The sequence below is a fragment of the Telopea speciosissima genome, chromosome 3 (genome assembly GCF_018873765.1).
Source record: "Telopea speciosissima isolate NSW1024214 ecotype Mountain lineage chromosome 3, Tspe_v1, whole genome shotgun sequence".
Lineage (NCBI taxonomy): Eukaryota > Viridiplantae > Streptophyta > Magnoliopsida > Proteales > Proteaceae > Telopea > Telopea speciosissima.
In genome coordinates this window covers 64,311,290-64,332,452 of record NC_057918.1, presented here as the reverse complement: position 1 = coordinate 64,332,452, position 21,163 = coordinate 64,311,290, and the positions used below count along the sequence as shown (strand labels likewise).

General features: G+C 38.9%; 2 protein-coding genes across 3 annotated transcripts; one reads left to right on the top strand and one right to left on the bottom strand.

The window, feature by feature from the left end:
• Positions 1-808: 808 nt before the first annotated feature.
• Positions 809-1,468, bottom strand: LOC122655409. The gene has a single exon (XM_043849604.1). The coding sequence runs from the start codon at positions 1,466-1,468 to the stop codon at positions 809-811; it is 660 nt and encodes a 219-aa protein (XP_043705539.1).
• A 2,267-nt stretch (positions 1,469-3,735) lies between these two features.
• Positions 3,736-9,671, top strand: LOC122656926 (F-box protein PP2-A15-like). 2 transcript variants are annotated; one of them, XM_043851628.1, is made up of 4 exons: positions 3,736-4,193; positions 4,289-4,407; positions 8,978-9,054; positions 9,184-9,671. In XM_043851628.1, exons 1-4 carry the CDS (start codon positions 3,882-3,884, stop codon positions 9,432-9,434), a joined length of 759 nt encoding a protein of 252 aa, XP_043707563.1. In that variant the 5' UTR covers positions 3,736-3,881; the 3' UTR covers positions 9,435-9,671. The 2 variants fall into 2 exon arrangements, with proteins under 2 accessions (XP_043707563.1, XP_043707562.1); XM_043851627.1 differs by having other exon boundaries at positions 8,978-9,671.
• The last annotated feature ends 11,492 nt before the right edge of the window (positions 9,672-21,163 follow it).

The following is a 21,163-nucleotide window of genomic DNA, read 5'->3' as shown; positions in this document are numbered from 1 at the left end:
AATGCCATAAATCATTAGACGATCCAAAAGCTGCAATAATCGGGCATGGAGAAGCATCTAAGTAGTAGAGATCGCCATGTCGTTTACCCATCGCAAAAATCCTCTTCGATCGAGGGTCCTGAAAAGCACAAGGAGTGGAAGAAAAATTAACTTCACAAGAAATGGTAGAAGTAATTTCAGGAATTGAAAGTAAATTGAACCGAAAGGTAGGAACATAGAGAACATTTTCAAGAATGAAAGTGGGAGATAAAATAACAGTACCAATATGAACAACAGGTGTTTGGGTACCATTGGGTAATGTAATGTGTAATGGAGAAATAGGATTAGAAATACTGGAAAATAATGATAAATCAGAGAATATATGATCCGTTGCGCCGGAATCAATTATCCAAGGATTAGAGCCTAAAGAGGATGCTAGACAAATGCTACCTGCAAGGTTTGTGAGAGGATGAGGATTACCAACAGGTAGGAGAGCCAATAACTGCTCAATCTGGGCAGCAGACAAGGTCGGTGCAGAAGAGCTGGAGGCCTCGACAATCAGAGAGGATGGGCGTGTAGCACCACGGGGTGCGGTGGTGGTCTTAGGAGTGGGACGACCAGTGCGGTTGTCAGGGTACCCATGCTTTTTAAAACAGTGTGCCTCGGAATGACCATCCTTGCCGCAAAAATCACAATGATAAGCAGGCCTATTGGAACGTGCAGTGGAGCCCTTAGAATAACCTGTGGCCATGGCGGCATGTTCCACCTGAGAAGATGGGAGGGCATGGATCGATCGTTGGCTTTCTTCTTGCAATAAAAGAGAATATGCCTAGGCAATGGTGGGCAATGGATCCATAAGCAAAATTTGGCTGCGAACAACGGAGTAGGATTCATGGAGTCCTTGCAAAATATCCATTAAGGAATCAGTCTCGACATGGCTTTGGAGAGTGGTGGCAGTGCCACAAGTGCAAGTGGGCATGGCCCTGTATGATGAAAGCGCATCGCGAAGACTCTTCATTTTAGTATAATAGATAGAGATGGAGTCAAGACCTTCACTCAAAGTGGAGATGGACCGGCGAATTTCAAAGATCCGGGGTGCATTCTTTTGAGAAAATCGATCATGAAGGTCGAGCCAGGCATCACGAGCCGAGTCGACCCAAAGTATGCTATGAGCAATATTAGGAACAATGGAGTGAACAATCCAAGACCTCACCATGCTATTGCAGCGAGTCCAGTGTGGGGGATCAGGAGAATCAGAGGCGGGTTTAGGCAAAGAACCATCGAGGAACTGCAGTTTGTTCTTGGCCTCCAACGCCATGACTATAGCACGATGCCAAGTCGGAAAATTGTTACCATCAAGGACAGGGGTGACGAGAGGAGTGCCAGGCTGATCCGATGAATGCAGGAAATACGGAGAATGAGCAGGTATGGCTGCGGTGGGTGTGGCAAGTATTGCCGTAGAGGTTGAAGATGAATCATCTCCAGGCATGATGAAGGAAAAATGGAAAACCAGAAAAGGTTAGGCTGATACCATGTTAAGGAGATGACATAAAATATGGGATTGAATTTTCTGTATCTATCATTGATGTAATGAGTAGTATATCTATAAAATAATGTGAGGGTCAATCACCCAACAAATATGGAAAGAGCCTAATTTGTTCCTAAGAATATGTTACAGGATCAATTATCCTAGTCATGGGGTAGGCATGAAAACTCATATGGTAAGAAATTAAGACCCGTGGTTTGTTAGAGACTTGTAACTCTAAAGCTATGTGTTTTAAACGTTCAATTGAAAAAGACTGCTTTCTATCAATCAAGATAAAAAAGATATCAACAATTAAAACCACTAAGTCATATCAAAATTATGCAAATCAAATGACTCTTTTAACTTAATTCTTAAACTGTCAAATCTCCTTTTAATTTGATAAACACAATGTATCTGTCTCACCTTTGAGATCTATCTATATATATTATGGATACGTTTAGGTGGTAAGGAAACCCATCAAATATAAGGTTGCCCCGAATATAAACAAAACAATCCACTTATCCAACAAGCCCACTGACTTGGAATTAAACGTAGTAATGGAATCTGTGGATTCACTAACTCTAGAATGAAATCTTGTTGGAAGGACATCTTGTTTTGATAGCTGTAGGGTACTTGGAAACTAACCATTTTTTGGAGCTAGAGATTTTTAGTCTTGCATGGAGACTCAATCACGCTACTCATTTACGGCAAAATATTGAGGAAATCTGGTTATGCAACAAGGAGCTTCTTGGTAATATTACCACTCCCACTAAAGTTGCTTGGTTATGGAACCTTGTTCCTCTTTTGATGAAAGTTACGAAATCCATCCTAAGAATAATTATCACTTCCAATTCCTCCAATTCCTTTAATAAGGGGGAGCGAACCCCAACTTGGGCAGTGTTTTCAGGCAGGGGTAGGATGGTCATTTTTACCCCCATATGAGGAATTGAAAGGAACAGTGAATTGGAGGGGATAATGATTCCCATCACAGGCGTTCCTTCCTATTTCACCCGGAATAGCAATATTTTGAAGCTTATGAAAGTACTACCTAATTCCTACTTGGTATTATTACCACTCCCACTAAAACTGTTTGGTTGTGGAACCTTGTTCCTCTTTTGATAAAAGTTACAAAGTTCATCACAAACATTCCTATTTCTCATCTAAAGTGACAATATTTTGAAGCTTATGAAATTCACTCCCTTTCTTAAATAAAATATCTCATCTATATTGATGTCTCTGTACTCTCTCATTGGTCTCTGTATATATATTATAATTTATATTTAATATACATAGTTGATTTAATAATATATTCAATTTTGGAAAAAGAAGGCTGTTTGATTCGATTGCATGAAGCCTACATCCATATGCGGGGCCACAAGATCAAGCAACGATATCTTACCCATTGAATATATAAGTATTTAAATAAAAAATGGTTTTTTATTTGATATAATAATTGAAAAAGATTAAAAAAGAAAAAAGTGAATCCCAACTCATCCTGAGCCTAAGAAAGCCGGATTTAGGCTAAGCTAGGCACTGGGACCGGGCCCAGCCGGGCTCTCTTACACTTGCACCCCTGCTCTTGTGCCATACACGGGACCAATGGCTTGTCCAGTTCTCACCCAAAAACAAAACAACAAAAAGGTTGTCCAGTTGTCCAGTTGTCCAGTTGTTCGAATCATTAATTGTAAGAAAAGAGAACTGGGCCCCAGTGGGTTGGACGGTCATTAATTCGTATTCATAGAATCCAGATATTTATAGTAAATGCTGGTCCCAGCGGACCAGGTTGTAAAACCGGTGTACGGGATCAATGCCTACTGATAAGTGGGTCCCAGTTAAGAAATCTAATAAATATTAAAAAAATCATCAGTAGTAGGCTGGGCTGGGCCGACGGACTGACGTTTAACTTTTCCGACTGGAGTAAGAGTTTTCTTTTACCGTCCAATCTGTCAGATGGGCCCTACGCATTAATTGGTTCCCTATGCTCTTATTTACAGACACGTGTCACAATCTAGTAATAGGGGCGAGGTTTGGGCCGGCCTAGTCTACATTTCTTCGGTCCTTTTCTTCAGTGGAAGGAGGAAAGCAAAATCGAATAATCGCACTATCTTCTTCTTCTCTAAAGTCCTCTCGTCCATTCTCGTTACCGACTGGCTTTTCTGTTTTCTCAGCGAACAAACTGTTCTTTTCTTGTTACACTACCAATCACCACCGTTGATTCACCATTCCGCCACCGTCACCGCCACTACCACCACCACCACCGGCAGCAGCAGCTAGAGTTCAGTTTTTGCAGCAAAGTGATGGAGATGAAGGTGAGGTGAGAGTAGGCGGACAGAGAGAGGGGTGAAGGAGCGAGAGAGATACATAGAGACGGGACAAAATGGGGGCGACGCTCTCAAACTTGACGGAAGGGGCAAATGGTTCCGGCAATGGTCCGGGGCTAGGAGATATACCAGAGAGTTGTGTGGCCTGTGTTTTCATGTACTTGACACCCCCTGAGATATGCAATCTCGCACGCCTAAACCGGGCCTTTCGCGGTGCTGCTTCTTCTGACGCCGTTTGGGAATCCAAATTGCCTCCTAATTATCAGAACCTCCTCGATTTGTTACCCTTTAAACGACACCAGAATCTATCTAAGAAAGATATTTTTTCCCTCCTCTCTCGTCCAATCCCTTTCGATGATGGCAACAAGGTAAAGCCCTTTTCTTTTCTTTCTTCAATTCTAATACCTTTTTGAATCCATCTTAGGGTTTGATTGTTGAATTTTCGGTATCGGTTGTTGTGCAGGAGGTTTGGGTAGATAGGGTTACTGGGGGTGTTTGTATGTCGATCTCGGCGAAAGCCCTGTCAATAACTGGGATTGAAGATCGGAGATACTGGAATTGGATTCCTACTGAAGAATCTAGGTTTGTTTATGACCATAAATTCGGTATTAATGAACTTTATTTTACTTGTGGACGGCATTTTAACGTGTTGTGGAATTTCCTGTAGTGGGGTATGTATGTTCAGGCTTTCTGTCTTTTCAGAGAAAATTTATTAGATTTGGTCCTTACTCCACTTTATTCAACAGTTTGTTTTTTGGGTAGAATTTTATTCAACAGTTTGTAGTTTGAATGTTGTGTTGCTAATACATGATTTCTTCTGTTTGGCTTTACTTGTTGAGTGTTCATAATTTTTCCTTCTAAATGGTTCTCGAAGAGTAATAGCCCCGCACAAAAAAAGAGGACAAGCCCCACACGCCTTTCAGTAGAACAGTCGTAGTCTGTAGCCCCGATTACCCTGAAAGAGATGTATGGCTAGCATTTCTCATGTCTTTTTTATGGTGCAACTATTGACTTCTCAAATTGGGTTTGTCTTTCTCATTACAACAACAACTCAGACACTTATTCCCAATTAAATGAGTCGGCTGCATGGATCTTGCCCTCCAATCAGCTCTATTCGAGGTCATACTAAACGGGGTAGCCTTTCTCATTATGTACTATAATAGTCATTTGTTACCTGATATTGGCAGTCTGCTGAGAATTGAGGGAAATGGTTAAGCAAATCATGGTGGTGTTAATGCCTTTATGTAGAATATTTTGCTTGATTGAGTTAGTTTATGAAGATTATTGCATTCCCTGCAAGGAAAATAGATTATTTTCTTCTCCATTGTGATCACATGGAAGGGACGGAGCTGGTTTATACTTTTTAACCTTTTTTAGCCTTATTACCTTTGGAACTGCATATTGGCCACTATAATGTTGGCGCTCCTAATGATTTCGGAAGTTGAAGCTTGTGGAGCTTACAACGGTTAATCGGTTGAGTAACTTTGCAAATCTTCTCTTGTTAGTTGATTAAAACAATCCTCTTGGATAGACACAGGCCATTTAAGCATATGAAAGGTCTATAATTCATCTATTCAGAACTCTTTCTCAAGTCTATTGGTGTAGATGCCCACTTTGGGACGCTACTGATAGTAGCAAAAAGTTTATGCAAGGATAGATAGCATTTGGGTATAATGGAAGGATGCTGTTGGACAAATAACGCAGGTTGGTCCCCTCCCTCCTGGTTTTTGTGTGTTAAGATGGATCAAGCCATCAGTGAAAGTTGTAGATTTAGAGAAAAAAATGAGGGGGTGTGCAATACCTGCCCTGGTGACTTGGTATGAAGTACAAGCGATGAAGGGGATAGTCTGGAGGTGATGATCAACCAAGGAGAGGTTGGTTGGCGTAAAACTTGTTTTTCTTATATGGAATGTAAAGGTGGATTAAGGTCGTTCTGGTATTAGCCAAGTAAACATGAACAAAGATAAAAGAAATAAGGTGGATTTAGGTGAATTGGCTAGTCAAGTTTAGATTTAAGCCACCTCCAAAAAATTTCAGCTAGAAACTAGAAAGTTTGCAGGACATCTCAGTGCAAGGGATTTATATTTCTTCCTTTGGATGACTGTCTTGGATAATCCTCGTGGGGCGCCAGTGATTGATGGGAATATGCAACTTACAATTATGTGGTTTCTCTCTGAAGTGGATCATGAGTTGGTTGATTACCTCTTGGTTCTTTTTCTTTTTCATTTTTTTTGGGGGGCGGGAGGGGGGCAGAGGTGTAGTTGAGACTTTTGATTGCTGCTTCGTTGGTCTTCCTGAAGGAGCCCTTAGATCTGCGTCTCCAAATGCTAAAGGCATGAAGTGAGGTCTTCCAATTGTCTAAAAGATTAGGCAAAATCCTTAAGGTGTGATGAATGAGCATTGCAAGCATAGGTTTTTAATAGAGAAGTGAATAAACAGCAGGATGTTCTTCTCAAATTAGGAAGATCAAAGTGTTCTTTTTTTTTAATGACAGATCGAATAATGTTGTAGAGTTTCATGAATTATAGCACCATTAGCAAGAATTAGTGAGTCCATGTGACTTCTTATGGTAAGATGTGAAAGTAAGGGAAATTTTCTGGGAAGGTGTCTGATGCTTCTGATGGCTATCAAGATAAAAAAAAAAATTATAACAATTGTAGTATAACAACAGCAACTAAGCATTTCTAGAAAATTGGTCCACACAGTGATAGAAGTGAACAATGTTGGGGGAAAATTAGGCTATTCAAGGTTCATTACTTCTAGGTAGAAGAGAATTATGTTATGGAAAACTTTAATTTACTGCATAAGTGGTAAAGAATGAAATGGATGGGTGCTGCCATTTGGGTTAGAGCTAATGTTAATGGATGATGTCTGAAATTATTCCAATGCCCAAAGGGTACCTGTTTAGGAGCTATATAGGTACAAGAAAAGTCATCAATGCACTTATACAATTCATCCTTAGGAAGTTAATGATGTTTATAACTGATCTGTTGAGCCAAGTCCATAATGGTTACAGTGCAATTAACAATAATATATGATTTATATGAACTGTTGTCTCCTGGTTTCTTGCATTTGTGCTAATTCACAAATGCAGGAAAACTTTGTGAACAATTTCCAGATGTATATCTTAGCACATGTTTGGCTCCCGTCAACATCCAACTTCTGGATTCTAGCCCCTGAAGCTCCAAGAATGAGTGGTTGAGGAGCAGCCCAAATGTACTACATTTTGGACTGGCTCCCGATTCTAAGTTGGAGCTAATCCAAACATACCCTTAGTAGGGGAGAAGCTGACATTTGTAGATCATTTGACTGTCTGTCTTATGTGTGTGTTGTGTCCATTGTTGTCTTGATTGCTTATGATGGATCTTTTATTGGATGAAAAAGAAAAGATAATATTGAGGGGACATTGAGGCCCTTAGATGGAAGAAAGGCAAAAATAATACCGAAGAAAGCACCATGACAAAATGAAGTTGAAATCTTCTTGCCAATGAGCTAGCTAAGGTAGGACTGTGAGCGACCTGTCACGTTGGAACTTATCCTATCGATTAATTGTGCCATCTCTTTCTGAGGGATTTATTATATTCTCTTGATTTTGTTTCTCGAAACCAAGCTTTGTATCATCAGGTTTGGTTACATGAATGCTTTTTTTTCTTGAATACATAGTATGTACCTACCCTATCCATGATTGGCCTGGAGAGCCATGAGAAGAACCACTTAAGCTTCAGTGTTTCTTGCTTTGGGGACCATGAGCTAGAATTGGGCAGGACATTAGAAGGATAGAGTTTGTGTTTCAGTCCCAACTTTAAACGTTAGAGCAACCAAATGGACACTTTGATAGTGATTTTGTCCATGATGCCTCTTCTAGATCTTTAGATGTCTTTGACCATCTTTCCTCTCATTTCCTCCCATACAGTCCAAAAGAACAGATCGCTGAATAAGCTCCCACAGGAACTTCCTGTTCAGCAAAGGGGGCAAAATCTCCTTATAAAAACCGTCTTCACATTCTCTACTAACACTTTACTGGACAGAAGAAAAAGGAGAGAGGTTGGGGGGGGGGGGGGCGGGGAGGTGGAGTAAAGATATAGAAATGAAGATTCCATATTGATGGGTGAAAGAAGTGGTTGGTCATTTCCTCAATCATTCATGCTACCAGGCAAAAGCATGTCTAGTCACTATACTTCCACCTTTGCTGCTGCATCTCCCCTGTGGTAATTTTTTGTGATAGACCTCGTGTCAGCAAAATGCTTGTACTTGGGGAGGGGCAATGTAATTCTAGGTGATTTTGGAGGGGAAGAAGTATTCCTCTGGATGGTTTGAGCCTATGGTTTAACTAGAGATCTCACTGGCTCTACACTTGCCATGTACATCTGGCAAATATGCATAGAGAGATTCCATCTTTCTACTTTCTGTTGTTGCATCTCCTCGTTGATTTTGACTAGAGCAATGGGCTTGCAGATGGTCTGGAAGAGTTCTCTTCATGGAGTACAAGACTTTAGATAAATGTTTAGCGGGAAAGGAACCGTTAGGTTCCAAATGCCAAACCCTTTTTTCTGGTTAGATTGGGGGAAGCATGGGCTCGAATTAGATCACACATGAAAGATGAGTTTGTGGTCTTAGCCCTGGCCTGACTACACAATCAATTGGATATACTTTGAGAAGATTTAACCTAGTAGCCCCATAGACCACCTTAATGGTTTTACCTAGACTGGTAGACGTCTTTGAATTACCCCACAGAAACCAAAGAATTTTCTTGATTAAGTCTTTCTTTCCATAAGTTCCTTTTTTTCTGGAAAAGGAGCAAAAATCTACTTCCACATAAAATTGCCTCCCTTAGGGTGGGGGAAAGCCAAATAGAGTGAAGTAGGACATATCGATGCAAAAAGGTGCAAAGGATGACAAGTGGTTGGCCAACTGCCCACATTCCATGCACATCTAGTGAATATTTGAAAGAAGGCACTCTTTTTTACTTACCTATGAAACAGTGATTATTGAGTAATCGTCGAACTGATGTTTACTTTTTTTATGCTCTTGTGCACTTCAATGAATTTAATGACCAACAAATTATATTATGTTTTTCCTTCTATGTTATAGTGGATTCCATGAGACTTAGTTACATGACTGAGTGAGTGTAGTATTGCTACTTCATTTGCAGGTTCCATGTAGTGGCCTTTTTGCAGCAAATATGGTGGTTTGAACTAGATGGGTTGGTCAAGTTTCCTTTCCCCGCCGGTATGTACACTCTGTCATTCAGACTTCATCTTGGAAGATTTTTCAAACGATTGGGTCGACGTGCATGTAGTTTTGAGCACACTCATGGTTGGGATATAAAACCTGTACGATTTGAACTGTCTACTTCAGATGGTCAGCGAGCAGCATGCGAATGCTGTTTGGATGATGAATCTGAAAAGGATGATGCAAATAGCAACCACAAACGTGGATGCTGGATAGAGTACAAGGTAGGTGAGTTCACAGTCAGTGATTCAGAAGATGCAACAGAAGTAAGATTTTCCATGAAACAGATTGATTGTACACATTCCAAAGGTGGGCTCTGTGTAGATTCAGTGTCTATTATCCCTAGTAATTTAAGAGCGAGAAGAAAGAGGTTTTGAAGTAGCACCAGACTGCACGTGATGTATTTATCAAGATCATTACTTTGCACATGTTATACTCGTACTTAATGAAGGATTTGGTGTTTGGAGGATAGTCATCTCATTTCTTTTTCTTCCCCTTTCTGTAATGTGCTTGCGTCTTTATGCTTTTGTAACTTCTCTTTCTTCTTAATGTGTTTGATCCATTTTTATTTATTTTGTTACATTGTTCCAGATCAGATAAAGAGAATATGTTTTTAGGTCAGTACACTTTCCTGCAGGGTTTCTTTTAGTCAAGAGCTTTTTGGAATTAATTTAAACTCACACAGTATTAAAAAATTTATAAGCCTAATTAAGCACTAGCAGAACATAGAATTATGGAAAACGGAAACTAAAAGCTACTGAATTGCTGTTGCTGTTATTGACAGGAAAGCTCTAGCTCTGTCATAGCCCACTTTGTGCGGTTTCTTAACTCCTTTTCTATTGGCTGCTGCATTATCAGAATTTCTTAAATTTAAAGTCGAGTCTTAGGCTACGTTTGGTAAATGTCTGAACAAAGATCGCCTGTTCTTGATTAGAAACTTTCTTTGGCGTTTCTGGTCTGGAACGGCATTCTAAAATCAAAAATGACCGTTTGGTAATGGTCTCAGAAAACCGTTCAGAACGAAAATGGTATTTGGTAAAACTTGTTCTTCTCTAGTTGATATTAATTACAATACTGCCATTTCCTTTTAAATTACACCAAAAAATACTTGTAAAACCCTTTTAACTCTTACCAATTTTAGCATAAAATTAAAATATCTCATTAACATAACTAAAGTAATTATTAAATGCTAAATTTAAAAAATGCCATTAAAATTGGGTTCTTGTGTAGATTAGTGTCATAACTGACTATGTTATGAATAGTTGAATAAAAATTGGGCCTTGGTGGATTCGAACCACCATCCCCTTAGAACATGCTCATGTTCCAAGTGCTCTACCAATTTGAGCGAAAGACCCATCAAGCTTTCATTGATTAGGGGACACAGGATAAAGTATTCTTAATTAATTTACCGTGTTTTACCAAAAAAATAATTAATTTACTGTGTTAAAAGTAAGTCACCAATGTCAATACTGTTCACTCATGAACCAATAACTATCACCCTGATGTAATTTATCTCAAATCAAATCAAGAGCGCCATTCAAGGCCAGTATATCTGCACCCAAATGGAACTGAACCTAATATCTTGTTCATATTCATACTTCAACAGCATAACTAAAGGCACACAAGACTGAACTCCAACTCTGTATTCTGCATTGTTTATAAAACCAAAAACTAAGGAGAAGCCAAAACTCTAATTGGACAGCATCTCCTTTCAAAGCCCAAATCCCTGTGTAATTGTAATCATCCAAAGATCAACCAGTTGACACAGGTCATTTCCAAAGTCTCATCTTACATAGACCCATTAATTTCATCCTGCTTACCTCCATCCCAAAACTATAAAAATGCTGCCTTAATAGTAAGGTTGTAAAGGAGTAAATAAAGCAATTAAGGGTAGACTAAACTAGAAAACTAGCTACTGAATGGAAGCAGATGGAATGAACTCCATCTGTGTGATACCTGTAGGGACTCATTGTTTCTAAATCACGACAAAAAAGTAGACCAAAATCTATGGAAAGGAGGAGTAGGGACTTATTGAGTTGACACACTACCATCATCAAATAAAAAGTAATGAACTTGATGTTGTAACTAACTAAAACTGCAGAGTACGAGCACCAAACTTTTACCCTAATTTAAGGAAAAAGAAAGGAAACCCACTAGTAAGTGAGAACTTCCAAATATCTCTTGAGTCATGAATCATGATCATAATTTACAGTCCACATAATAGGAGCTAAAACAAGAAGAAAAATTAAGCTAGAGAGATATCATAATTTACAGTCCACATAATATGTCATGAGTCATGAATCATGATCATTATTCAGAAACAAGAAGTTTTTGTTCAACTTAAAATTTGGATTGTATCATCCCTTCTCTTCTCTATACAAAAAGGTTGGAAAGTCTTGGAATTTGTGTGAAGCTAGAGAGATCAATATCTCCCACATTGTTGCACTCCACAAAAATAAGATTAAAAACCCAATTAGGTGGAATGAAGAGAAGAGGAAAGAAAATCATCTCCTCATCTGTCAAGAGAGAAGGTAAGCCATTGAGGTGTCACTACTAGCTAACTTCTTTGAATGGAAGGTCTATTCCACTTGTCCCTCCCAAGTAAACTCTCACATGCAGCTCAGTTGGTAGTTCAAAAGGGCTCCACATTGTCATAGTCGATCATATCGCCCTCAAAGTTCAGGACTTCACAGACTTTGCCAAAATGGACTCTTCCCTTGTCATCTTCAACTTGCAAAAAGAGAAATTAAGAAAGTGGTGATTATGGTCTTAAGGGGAAAATCTCAATTCATCAGAAGCCTAAGAATGGCCGGCATGCATGTACTGAAGAACCTGATACGTGGTCATTCTAAGTTCATTCATTCCCATCTCATTATAATTTGGAAACATCATATTTACCAATTAAGCAATATCTGTCTTAATTGCTCCTTGTCAAGTGAATCCATCACCATATATTGAAAGTACTCCACTCTTGTAGGATGGGAGAGCCAAGTTTAACTGTACAAAAATAGCTGATAGAGACCAAACTTGCCCAAGTGATCTCTGTATAAAATACACTGCCTTAGTCCCTCACTATAAGCAAAGGGCACAACTAATGCAAAAAGAAAGAAACACAATATAACCTGCTACCTAATATCATTTTAACCATAAAAGAAAGAGACAAGACAAGAAACCCTGTCTTGACTGGGTCAATTGGACCAAGAATGGATGTTCTTAAATTTGAGAAAATGACTCTTTATAGGAGACTGGTTTTCCAGAGATGAATCAGTAGGTGAAAGATTTTGTCTTCAGTCATTTTCTAATTGATAACAAGAATAACATCAACACAATAAACAGGAAGAGACGAAGTAAAAAAAATTAAACACAATAGACACAGAAGCAAGGACAGGAATAGAAAATAGTTCTTACATAGATTCTCCTAAGTTTTCTCACACAATGTTAGCCCATTCAAAGAAAGTAAAAGCAATCCAACTTCATTAACCATGGGGAAAAAAGGCATATAGCAATCTTAAAAGATAAGTCTCCCTAAATTCTAATTCTAACTTGACCTGAACTACTCATAAAAACAAACAGAACAGAGAAAGAAATGGATTTGGGTCTTTAGGGTTCTACCTTCCGTTACCAACACAGAGAATTGGTTGAAGTAGGATACATCCTCTCCCTTATTCTATTTTTTTCCCCAACCACAAAGTCTGGAATTGATTTTCTATAACACCAAATATTGGTGTGGAAATCCAGAAATCCAAAGAAATCCAACGACCGTGGAGTATAGACATTAGCTTCAGCCCAGCAAAAAGAAAGCAAAAAAAAAAAAAAACGGTTTTGGAAATCAATTTTCTTTTCCATGGAATAAACCCTAAACTCCCTGAAATCTCAGGGTTTAGAGATTCTGCTTGAGAGAGAGTGAGGGAGAGAAAGAGAGAGACAAAGTTACCTTCGTTGTTGTCAAGTTCAGTTGCAGAGGGGGTCGTCCTTGAGAGGACCACTGATGTAGCATAGGGTTGTGCGGAGCTCAGCAGAAACCTTCAAATGTTAGGGATGTTGCTCCAATTCCTGAGACACAAAGGAGAAAAATCGATACAGATCTAGTCAGATCTTCATCCCAACAACGAGAGAGAGAGAGAGAGAGAGAGAGGCAGAGAGACAGTGAGAGGAAGCGAGAGAGAGGGATAGAGAGTGAGAGAGAGATGAGATCGACCTGGAAGTTCTTCGCTTGCTACTTCTCTTCCCTTCTCTTCCCCAGATCTTTCGCGAGTTTGTCTTCAAGCCCAGTTGCTCACGGGTTTTGATTGTGAATCGCGCGATAAATTTCGTTCTTGTTCTTTACATCAAATATTCCTTCGGTTCGTTCTAAAAGAACAAAAATATGAACCGTCAAACCAAACAGAAATTCATGTTTTTTTGTTCTTAAAGAACGAAAAAACAACTCTGAATGTTGTTCAGACATTTACCAAACGTAGCCTTAGATATCAGATTGTTAGAGCTATTAGTATTTGAAAGTTTGACCTTCCATCCTGCTTGAATTAGGACTACTAAGGTTGTGTTTGGTAACATTTCTATTCTAGGAAGGTTGTTCTTTGGCAAAACCTTCTTATTCCGTTTTAGTTCTGAAACTGTGTTTGGTGGGTGTTTGGCAAACATGTTCCAGAACTGTTTTCGGGACAGAAAAAGAACAGTAAGGGCGTTTGGGGAAACCTGTTCTGGAACAGTTTCTTAACACTTATCAATATATGCAGAAATGCCATTATCATTATTAATCTAAATAATGCCCTAATGTCATTGTCATGCAAGACAACATAACAAAAATTTACAAAAATGCTATTAAAATTCCCCTTGAAATAATTATGAAAAGGTAAGCATTTGTACTGAAAAATACATTCGTAATTATTACACAGTGAAAGTGACAAGTTCAGTAAACTGAGAGAATAGAGATTTCAGGTGGTGATATTAATCTCTACTATTTTCAAGTCTAGTTTGCTAGCAGCTTCAAGTACGCTTTTCAACATCCTTGTGTGGTTTATCGAGCCTTTAATTGTTCATTTCAAATATCTTTTTAATATAATCTAATGAAGGCAAAGGAGTTGCAGATGTAGAGGTTTCCGAACAATCAGATGTAGGTGGAGTCTGTTGGGTTGGAGAGCAAGGTCTTACCGCTTCTACCCATTGGAACATTCCACACCCACGATTTTCAGTCTGTAGGCCAATTACATATGGTTGTTAAAATCCAACTTATAATTCCTCTAGTCCTAGTTGTTACAAAGTAAATAAGCAGGCACAAGTTGATCGACATACTCCAGTCGATAGTGGAAAGCACTAGAATGGTCGGTCATAGCTTTTATTTGTTTTCGTTGTTTGTATCTTACATTGGTCTTGTCCACATTTACATAATCTTAAGTCTTAACTGGTCCACCCATATGAAAAATGGACATCTCTTTGGACATTTGTAATAATCTCTTTTAATATTTTTTCTTGACTTTGTTTTGAATTTGGGACAACTAATACTGCATATTTCGCATTTAGCAACAATAATCTCATTCACATTAGATGTCATCTGGATAAATTTGAATATAGGCGCACAATATGTAAGGTTAAACAAAATTGTAATGATAAAAAAAAAAATGACACATTGTTTGAAACAGAAAGACAAATGCAACAAAAAAAAACCATTGTTCAAAATAACAATAATATATAAAATCAAATGTCTGATATCCTATGATATTTGGCTTGCTGGTTTAAAATCAATATTCTAGTTTCATTCATTTCCCTTGTACGTTGCCACTGACCATTTGCTGTAGAATTATCACATTCTTGGTGAGGGGGATTTAGCTCATCCTCCTTTGGATCATTATTTTCTAGTTTTGCAAATTCTTTGTCTGCTATTTGTTCTTCTCTTGTGAAGTTATGCAGACCACAATACGAAATTATTATGGAGCTTTGGAATTGGATAGAGTAACATGTTTCTGGGTTTGGATAGAGTAACATGTCATTTGTCTTAATAGTTTGAAATAGTTTGAATCTATTTTTCAATTCTCCAAAAATACGTTCAATGACATTCCTTAGAGATGAATGTCTATAGTTGAATAATTCCTTGCTATTCTCAGATTTTTTCTTGTTTTATAATCTTGTAGGCAATACCTTTCACGTCTAAATAGTGTCAAGTAGCCAAATTGACTTGTATTTCCATAATCTACAACATAGTACTTGCTTACAAGTATTAATATTGATTGAAAAATATTAACCATTTAAAATTCTAAAACAACTAATGTAATATTAACACTTGAAAGACATCCAAATGTAGCTTGTGATGGGTGAGGGAAATGCAAACTCACATCTGTCCTTCCTTGTTAAAAAATGTGACAATCATTGACACTACCTTCCCACCCTACGTACACAAATGTAAATCTCATGTCGATAAAAGATGCACACATCACATTCTGTGTTATAAGTCCCTTCCAATTTTTGTATCGGATTTGGTCTGCCCTTGGGACTATAGTACTAATATGACTACCATCAATGACACTGATGCAATCATAAAGACAAATTAGAGAGTATCCGTGTAAACAAAACTCTATACAAAAAGCATATATTTGATATGAAAATATAATACTTGAACTCATACTCTGAAGTATGGATAATATTTTCTCGCAAAGGGGGTGCTCCATTGAAAGATGGAGTCCCTAAGGAGTCACCAGAAGGAGTTGTAGATGTGGGAGTGGTACTGCCCTCCCTTTCCATCCTCCAAGCATGGAATTTAAAATTTTTTTATAATGTATTTGATAAATCTGTTGTCAAACTCCGCTTCCTGCAGGCTGTTGGTGTTCTATCAAGCCTTAGATTAACTATTGGACTATTCCTCTTCGTCAAAAGCTTCTATGTCATCCAATCCTCTGTTCATATTTGGGGTAGGCATTGTTAAAATCAATGTCATATTCAGTACAACCATTGTTGTTGTTAATGTCCGAGTATTGATTGACTCCCCCATCCTCTTCGTCAAAAGTTTTTATGTCATCCAACCCTTTGTTCATATTCGTGGTAGGCATGTTAAAACTAATGTCATATTCAATATGACCATTTTTGTGGGAATGTCCGAGTATTGATTGACTCCCCCATCCCCGTGTCCATATGAATCTTTGAAGATCATTTGCAACTCAGGCCAACAGTGTAATCCATTCTTCTTGAATTTGGACCAAGTTGGGTTTGCCCAAATAGTTTATAATAGTGTATAAGACAAACTTATAACATCCTAACAAATCACTATTATACTGTCCTTACCTGTAAAACCCTTTCCCACACAGTATCATCATCAATTGTAGCCATCTTTGTAATTGAATTCCACCCAAAACCCGTTGTTTCAAGTAGTTCCTTGAAGCTATTGTAGTCACTTTGCATCTTGATCATCTTGTTACATAGTTGTTCCTTGATGAAAGAACGACCAATACTAGCCTCTAAGCGGATTTTGATTTCAATCCACCCAGGTTTATTGAAAGTAGCGTTGGTCTTTGTTGTAATATGGGTATAAGGGTAATTCTGTCCTATAAGGGTTTTCTTATACTTGTATTTTATTTCTTATTATACATAAAGTAGTAGGGTTGTCATTGGCAGTTAATCATTCCTCACAAACAAACATGGTATCGGAAATGAGATCCACATTGGGATCTCAGCCCTAATCGTTGTTTCTCTCTCTCTTTCTCTCCTCCCATACCCTCCTGCCTCCATTACCACCAGTTCTTGGTGGTGGCTCCTTAAACTACTGAGAGCTCTCTCTCTCTCTCTCTCTCTCTTCGGTCTCTTAGATCCACAACCATGATCTAGAGACCCCTTTTCATAATCAAATTTTCTTGTTTTAGGGTTTTTCTCTTTGATAGACTTTTTCAGGGTTTTGTTCCCTGATTGACTTTTTCATGGTTTTATTCCTTGATCGATCACTTCAATTTTGGTGCTTTGCATACTCAAGGGCTCTACTATGACTCAGATCTTAGTCATGATTACTCTATTTTGTAGCTTGATTGGTAACTATGTTGGACCTTACCACCACAACAACTGGAATTGGAAGAATGCATCATGGGACTCATAATGATTTTTCTTCATTCCTTGTGAGCTTTGTTCGACTAGTTGATGTGATCGCATTCCTGTTACCTCTCCATTGATTCTCAGGAATACGTTAGGTATATCACAAGCAAAACTGAGAAGCTTACAACTGTTGATACTCTACAGAAAAAATGGAGTTCTGATAATTCTTTGGTGATGTCCTTCTTCATCAACTCTATGCAGCACCAAATTGCTAGGGGTTATCTTTTCTTGGATACTGCTACCAAGATTTGGCAAGCTGTGTAAGATACTTATTCTCAAGTTGGGAATGATGCACAAGTCTATGAATTGTGGAAGAAACTTCATGAGACCAAGTAAAAGCATCTAACTCGGAATGATGCGCAGTCTATGGTAGGAGTTAGACTCTTATGATAACTTTCAGGCTACTTGATCTGCTGATGCCACTAGCTTCAAGAAGGGAGAAGATTAGTTTTTCAAGTGTATGATTTTTTGGCTAACCTGAATGTCGAGTACAACCAGATCCGTGCCTAAGTGCTTAGCCGATATCCATTCCCATGCTTGGAACAGTCCTACTCTCTGATTCAGTTAAGGGACAGCTGTCGCATTGCTATGTTGCACCCTATTTCTTAGGAATGTTGAGCCTTACTTTATGGGCCCAGTTCCTAGCTTAGAGGTAACTCTACCTGTCCTAATGATTGTCCTCCTTCTAAGCGGGAGCCTGTAAAGTGTGGTAACTGTGGTAAGGAACAACATACCAAGAAATTTTGTTGGAAACTTCATAGTTGACCTACTTCCTCCACCTCACGAGGGAGTTGTTGTGGTAAGTCTTCTCAGTCCCATGTTTATCACATTGAGGCATCTGACACTTTTCATGCCAATATAGGTTCATCCCTTTCTCAGGATGAGATTCGCATGCTCCGACATTTGATGACCAAATTGGAGCCTTCACCGTTCACTGCACATGCATCCGCCTTTACATCCACTGTAGTCACTTCTGAGCCCAACCTTACATATTCAGGTATTCTTTTCGATGGTCAATGTTCATCAGTTGTCTCTCGTCCTTGGATAATTGACTCCAGTGCCATTGATCACATGACTACCTCTTCTAGTCTCTTTTTCAAGTATTCTCCTTACTTCAGTAAATACAAGAATCGGGTAGCCGATGGTTCCCTTTACTATATTTCTAGGAAGGATTTTATAAATTGTTCACCCACTTTATCATTAGCCCCTGTCTTACATGTCCCTAATTTTTCTAATAACCTTCTCCCCATCAGCTATCTTACTACTGATTTGAATTGTAAAGTGATGTTTTTTCCTTCTCATTGTCTTTTTTAGGATCTAGGGAGGGGAAAACGATTGGTTGTGGTAGAATGCATGGTGGTTTTTATTTGTTCGATGATGATAACTCCTTCATCCGTCAAGCCCATCGGATCGATTCTATTACAACTCCTTTATATGATTTGTTACTTTGGCATAGGCGTTTAAGCCATCTACCTATTGGTACTTTAGCTAAAGTTTTCCCTAATTTACTTCAGAAATGTACCCAAAGATTTTTTTTATACGCTTGTGTTTTAGCCAAACAAACTCGTTCTACTTATTCTAGTTTAAATACTCGTAGTGCTGCTCCTTTTTTGTTAATTCATTATGGTGTGTGAGGCCCTGCCCGTTGGGCTTTTATTTCTGTTTATCGCTGGTTTGTTACTTTTATTCATTGCCATGGAAGGGTTACTTGGATTTATTTGATGCATTACAAGAGTAAAGTCTTCCGCTGTTTTCAACTCTTTCATAGCATGGTTCACACCCAATTCAATACCACTAAGAATATATGGATGGTTCTTTTCAGTGCCACTCAAGGGATCCTCCATTAAATCAGTTGTGTCGATGCCCAATCCTAGACTGGTGTAGCTGAACACAAGAATCATCATTTGTTAGAGGTGGCTCGCCCTCTCTTATTTGAGATGCACCCGCCTTCTCAATACTAGAGTGAATCCGTTTTGATAGCTGCTTATCTCATTAATCGGATGCCGACTTGAGTTCTTGATTTTTCGAGCTCCTCTTAATGTCCTCCAAGGATCGTCCACCTTTCTTATCCCACCTAAAATTTGTGATTATGTTTGCTTTATTCGCAACCACCATCTCCATAGCAAATTAGATCCACGGGGACTCAAGTGTGTATTCATTGGTTTCTCTGCCACCGAGAAGGGATATAAGTGCTAACACCATTCTTAGTCTCATCAAGTATACGCCACTATGTATGTGGTGTTCTATGAATCTCTCCCTATTAGTCTCTGACACCTCTTCGAGGGGGATCCTAATGGTTATGAAGATGTGCTTGTTGTTCTTTCTCCTCTGAACCCTCTTGTTCAACTTCAGGAGGAGATCAACTTCAGGAGGAGATACAAGACAACACTAACACTAATCAGTATAATGTGAAAGTGTATGTCTGTCAGCCTCATGAGCAGCAAATAGACACCACCACAGTTGCACCAACTCTACCCAGTCAACTGTCATCTCCTGATCTAGATTCTACTTCATCTGGTAATTTCTCTCCTGAGTCTCCTAGCAGTTTTGATCTCTCTTTTGACTTACCTGTGTCTTTCTTATCTTCTATCTCTCTTCCTCAGAACTGTCAGGAGGCTCTTGTAGACCCACAATAGAAGGTAGCCATGGTTGAAGAAATCCAAGCCTTAAAAAAGAATAATACTTGGGACTTGGTGTGTATTCCTCCACACAATAAAATTGTGAGTTGCAAATGGGTATTTGAAGTGAAACAGAATATGGATGGCACTGTGAATCGTTACAAGGCTAGACTGGTTGCCCGTGGATTCACTCAAACCTAAAATTGGGTGATCAACATGGGAGATAGGCTTCGTTCGAGAAGCAAAGGATTGGCACTTGTAGTAGTGATCGACTTGGGAGATCAACTGTCACGCCCCCATCCCAACAAAGAATAAAATACAATACAAGGGGTGACTAGGATGACGCGTGTCATCCTACTAATCTGCCAGGATCACTGACACAGTGTCCCAATGCACAGTCATAACCAATATTAAAACAATATAATATCAGAGTGTGGAAAGAAAAATATTACATTCCAAAAGATCAATAGTTTTGCGGAATCGTATAAAATCAAATAGTTACAAGATGATCAAAGCCTAGATGATAAATACTGTAATTAATCCATTTTCCATTACCATCTAATAACTATCAACAAGGGTATAACAGTAAATATTTATACATGGGCTTACGCCCTAAAATAAACAAATGGGGAACAAGTCCCTAGAATTCTCACGGCCCGTAGGCACAATCGTCACCAGGACACTCGTTGCCATATTCCTCTAACACAGCTTTCGGCTCCTCCGTACCTGCATCATAATCTAAAAAAATGTGTACAAGAGGGGGTTAGCTCCACTGAGTCAGTGAGGGGATGGGGATGCACAAACACACAATTCACATAGTCCAATGATGCATGCATATGTTAAATAAATTTTTCACCTAACATCACAACTAAGTCAAAGGTATATGCTACTATGACAACTCGGGAGACACTGTGGGTCACTTAACTTATCGCCACAATAAAACCTCAATTGTCACCTGGGACCTACGCTGATTGAAGCCTCCAAGACCACTCAGTGGCAGACCCCTGATAACCAATACTACCATGACTGGCCTCTCCCACCTCCACAGAATCCGGTGTACTGATTACCCAACACCTAAACCCCTGTTGGTAAAGGTCGTAGCATAAGGGTGTAAAGTCCTAGCCGTAGATATACTACATGCAAGTCCTATCGTCCCGAGAGGTAATCCAGGTGCATCAACTTTTTATCTGGTTTAGTGCCCGATTACCAGCACGGCACGAAGCATACAGTTCAACATGACATTCAACATAATTACTTCATAAATGTATATAGTATCCGGGGTTCCGGCACCGGCACCCACCGCCACCGAGACCCATCAAAGTAAAGCATCTCCAATCAACATCATAACAATCATATATAAAAGTATGCAATATGCGTAAGCATGCTTAATAATTTATAATGATGACATAATATACAAT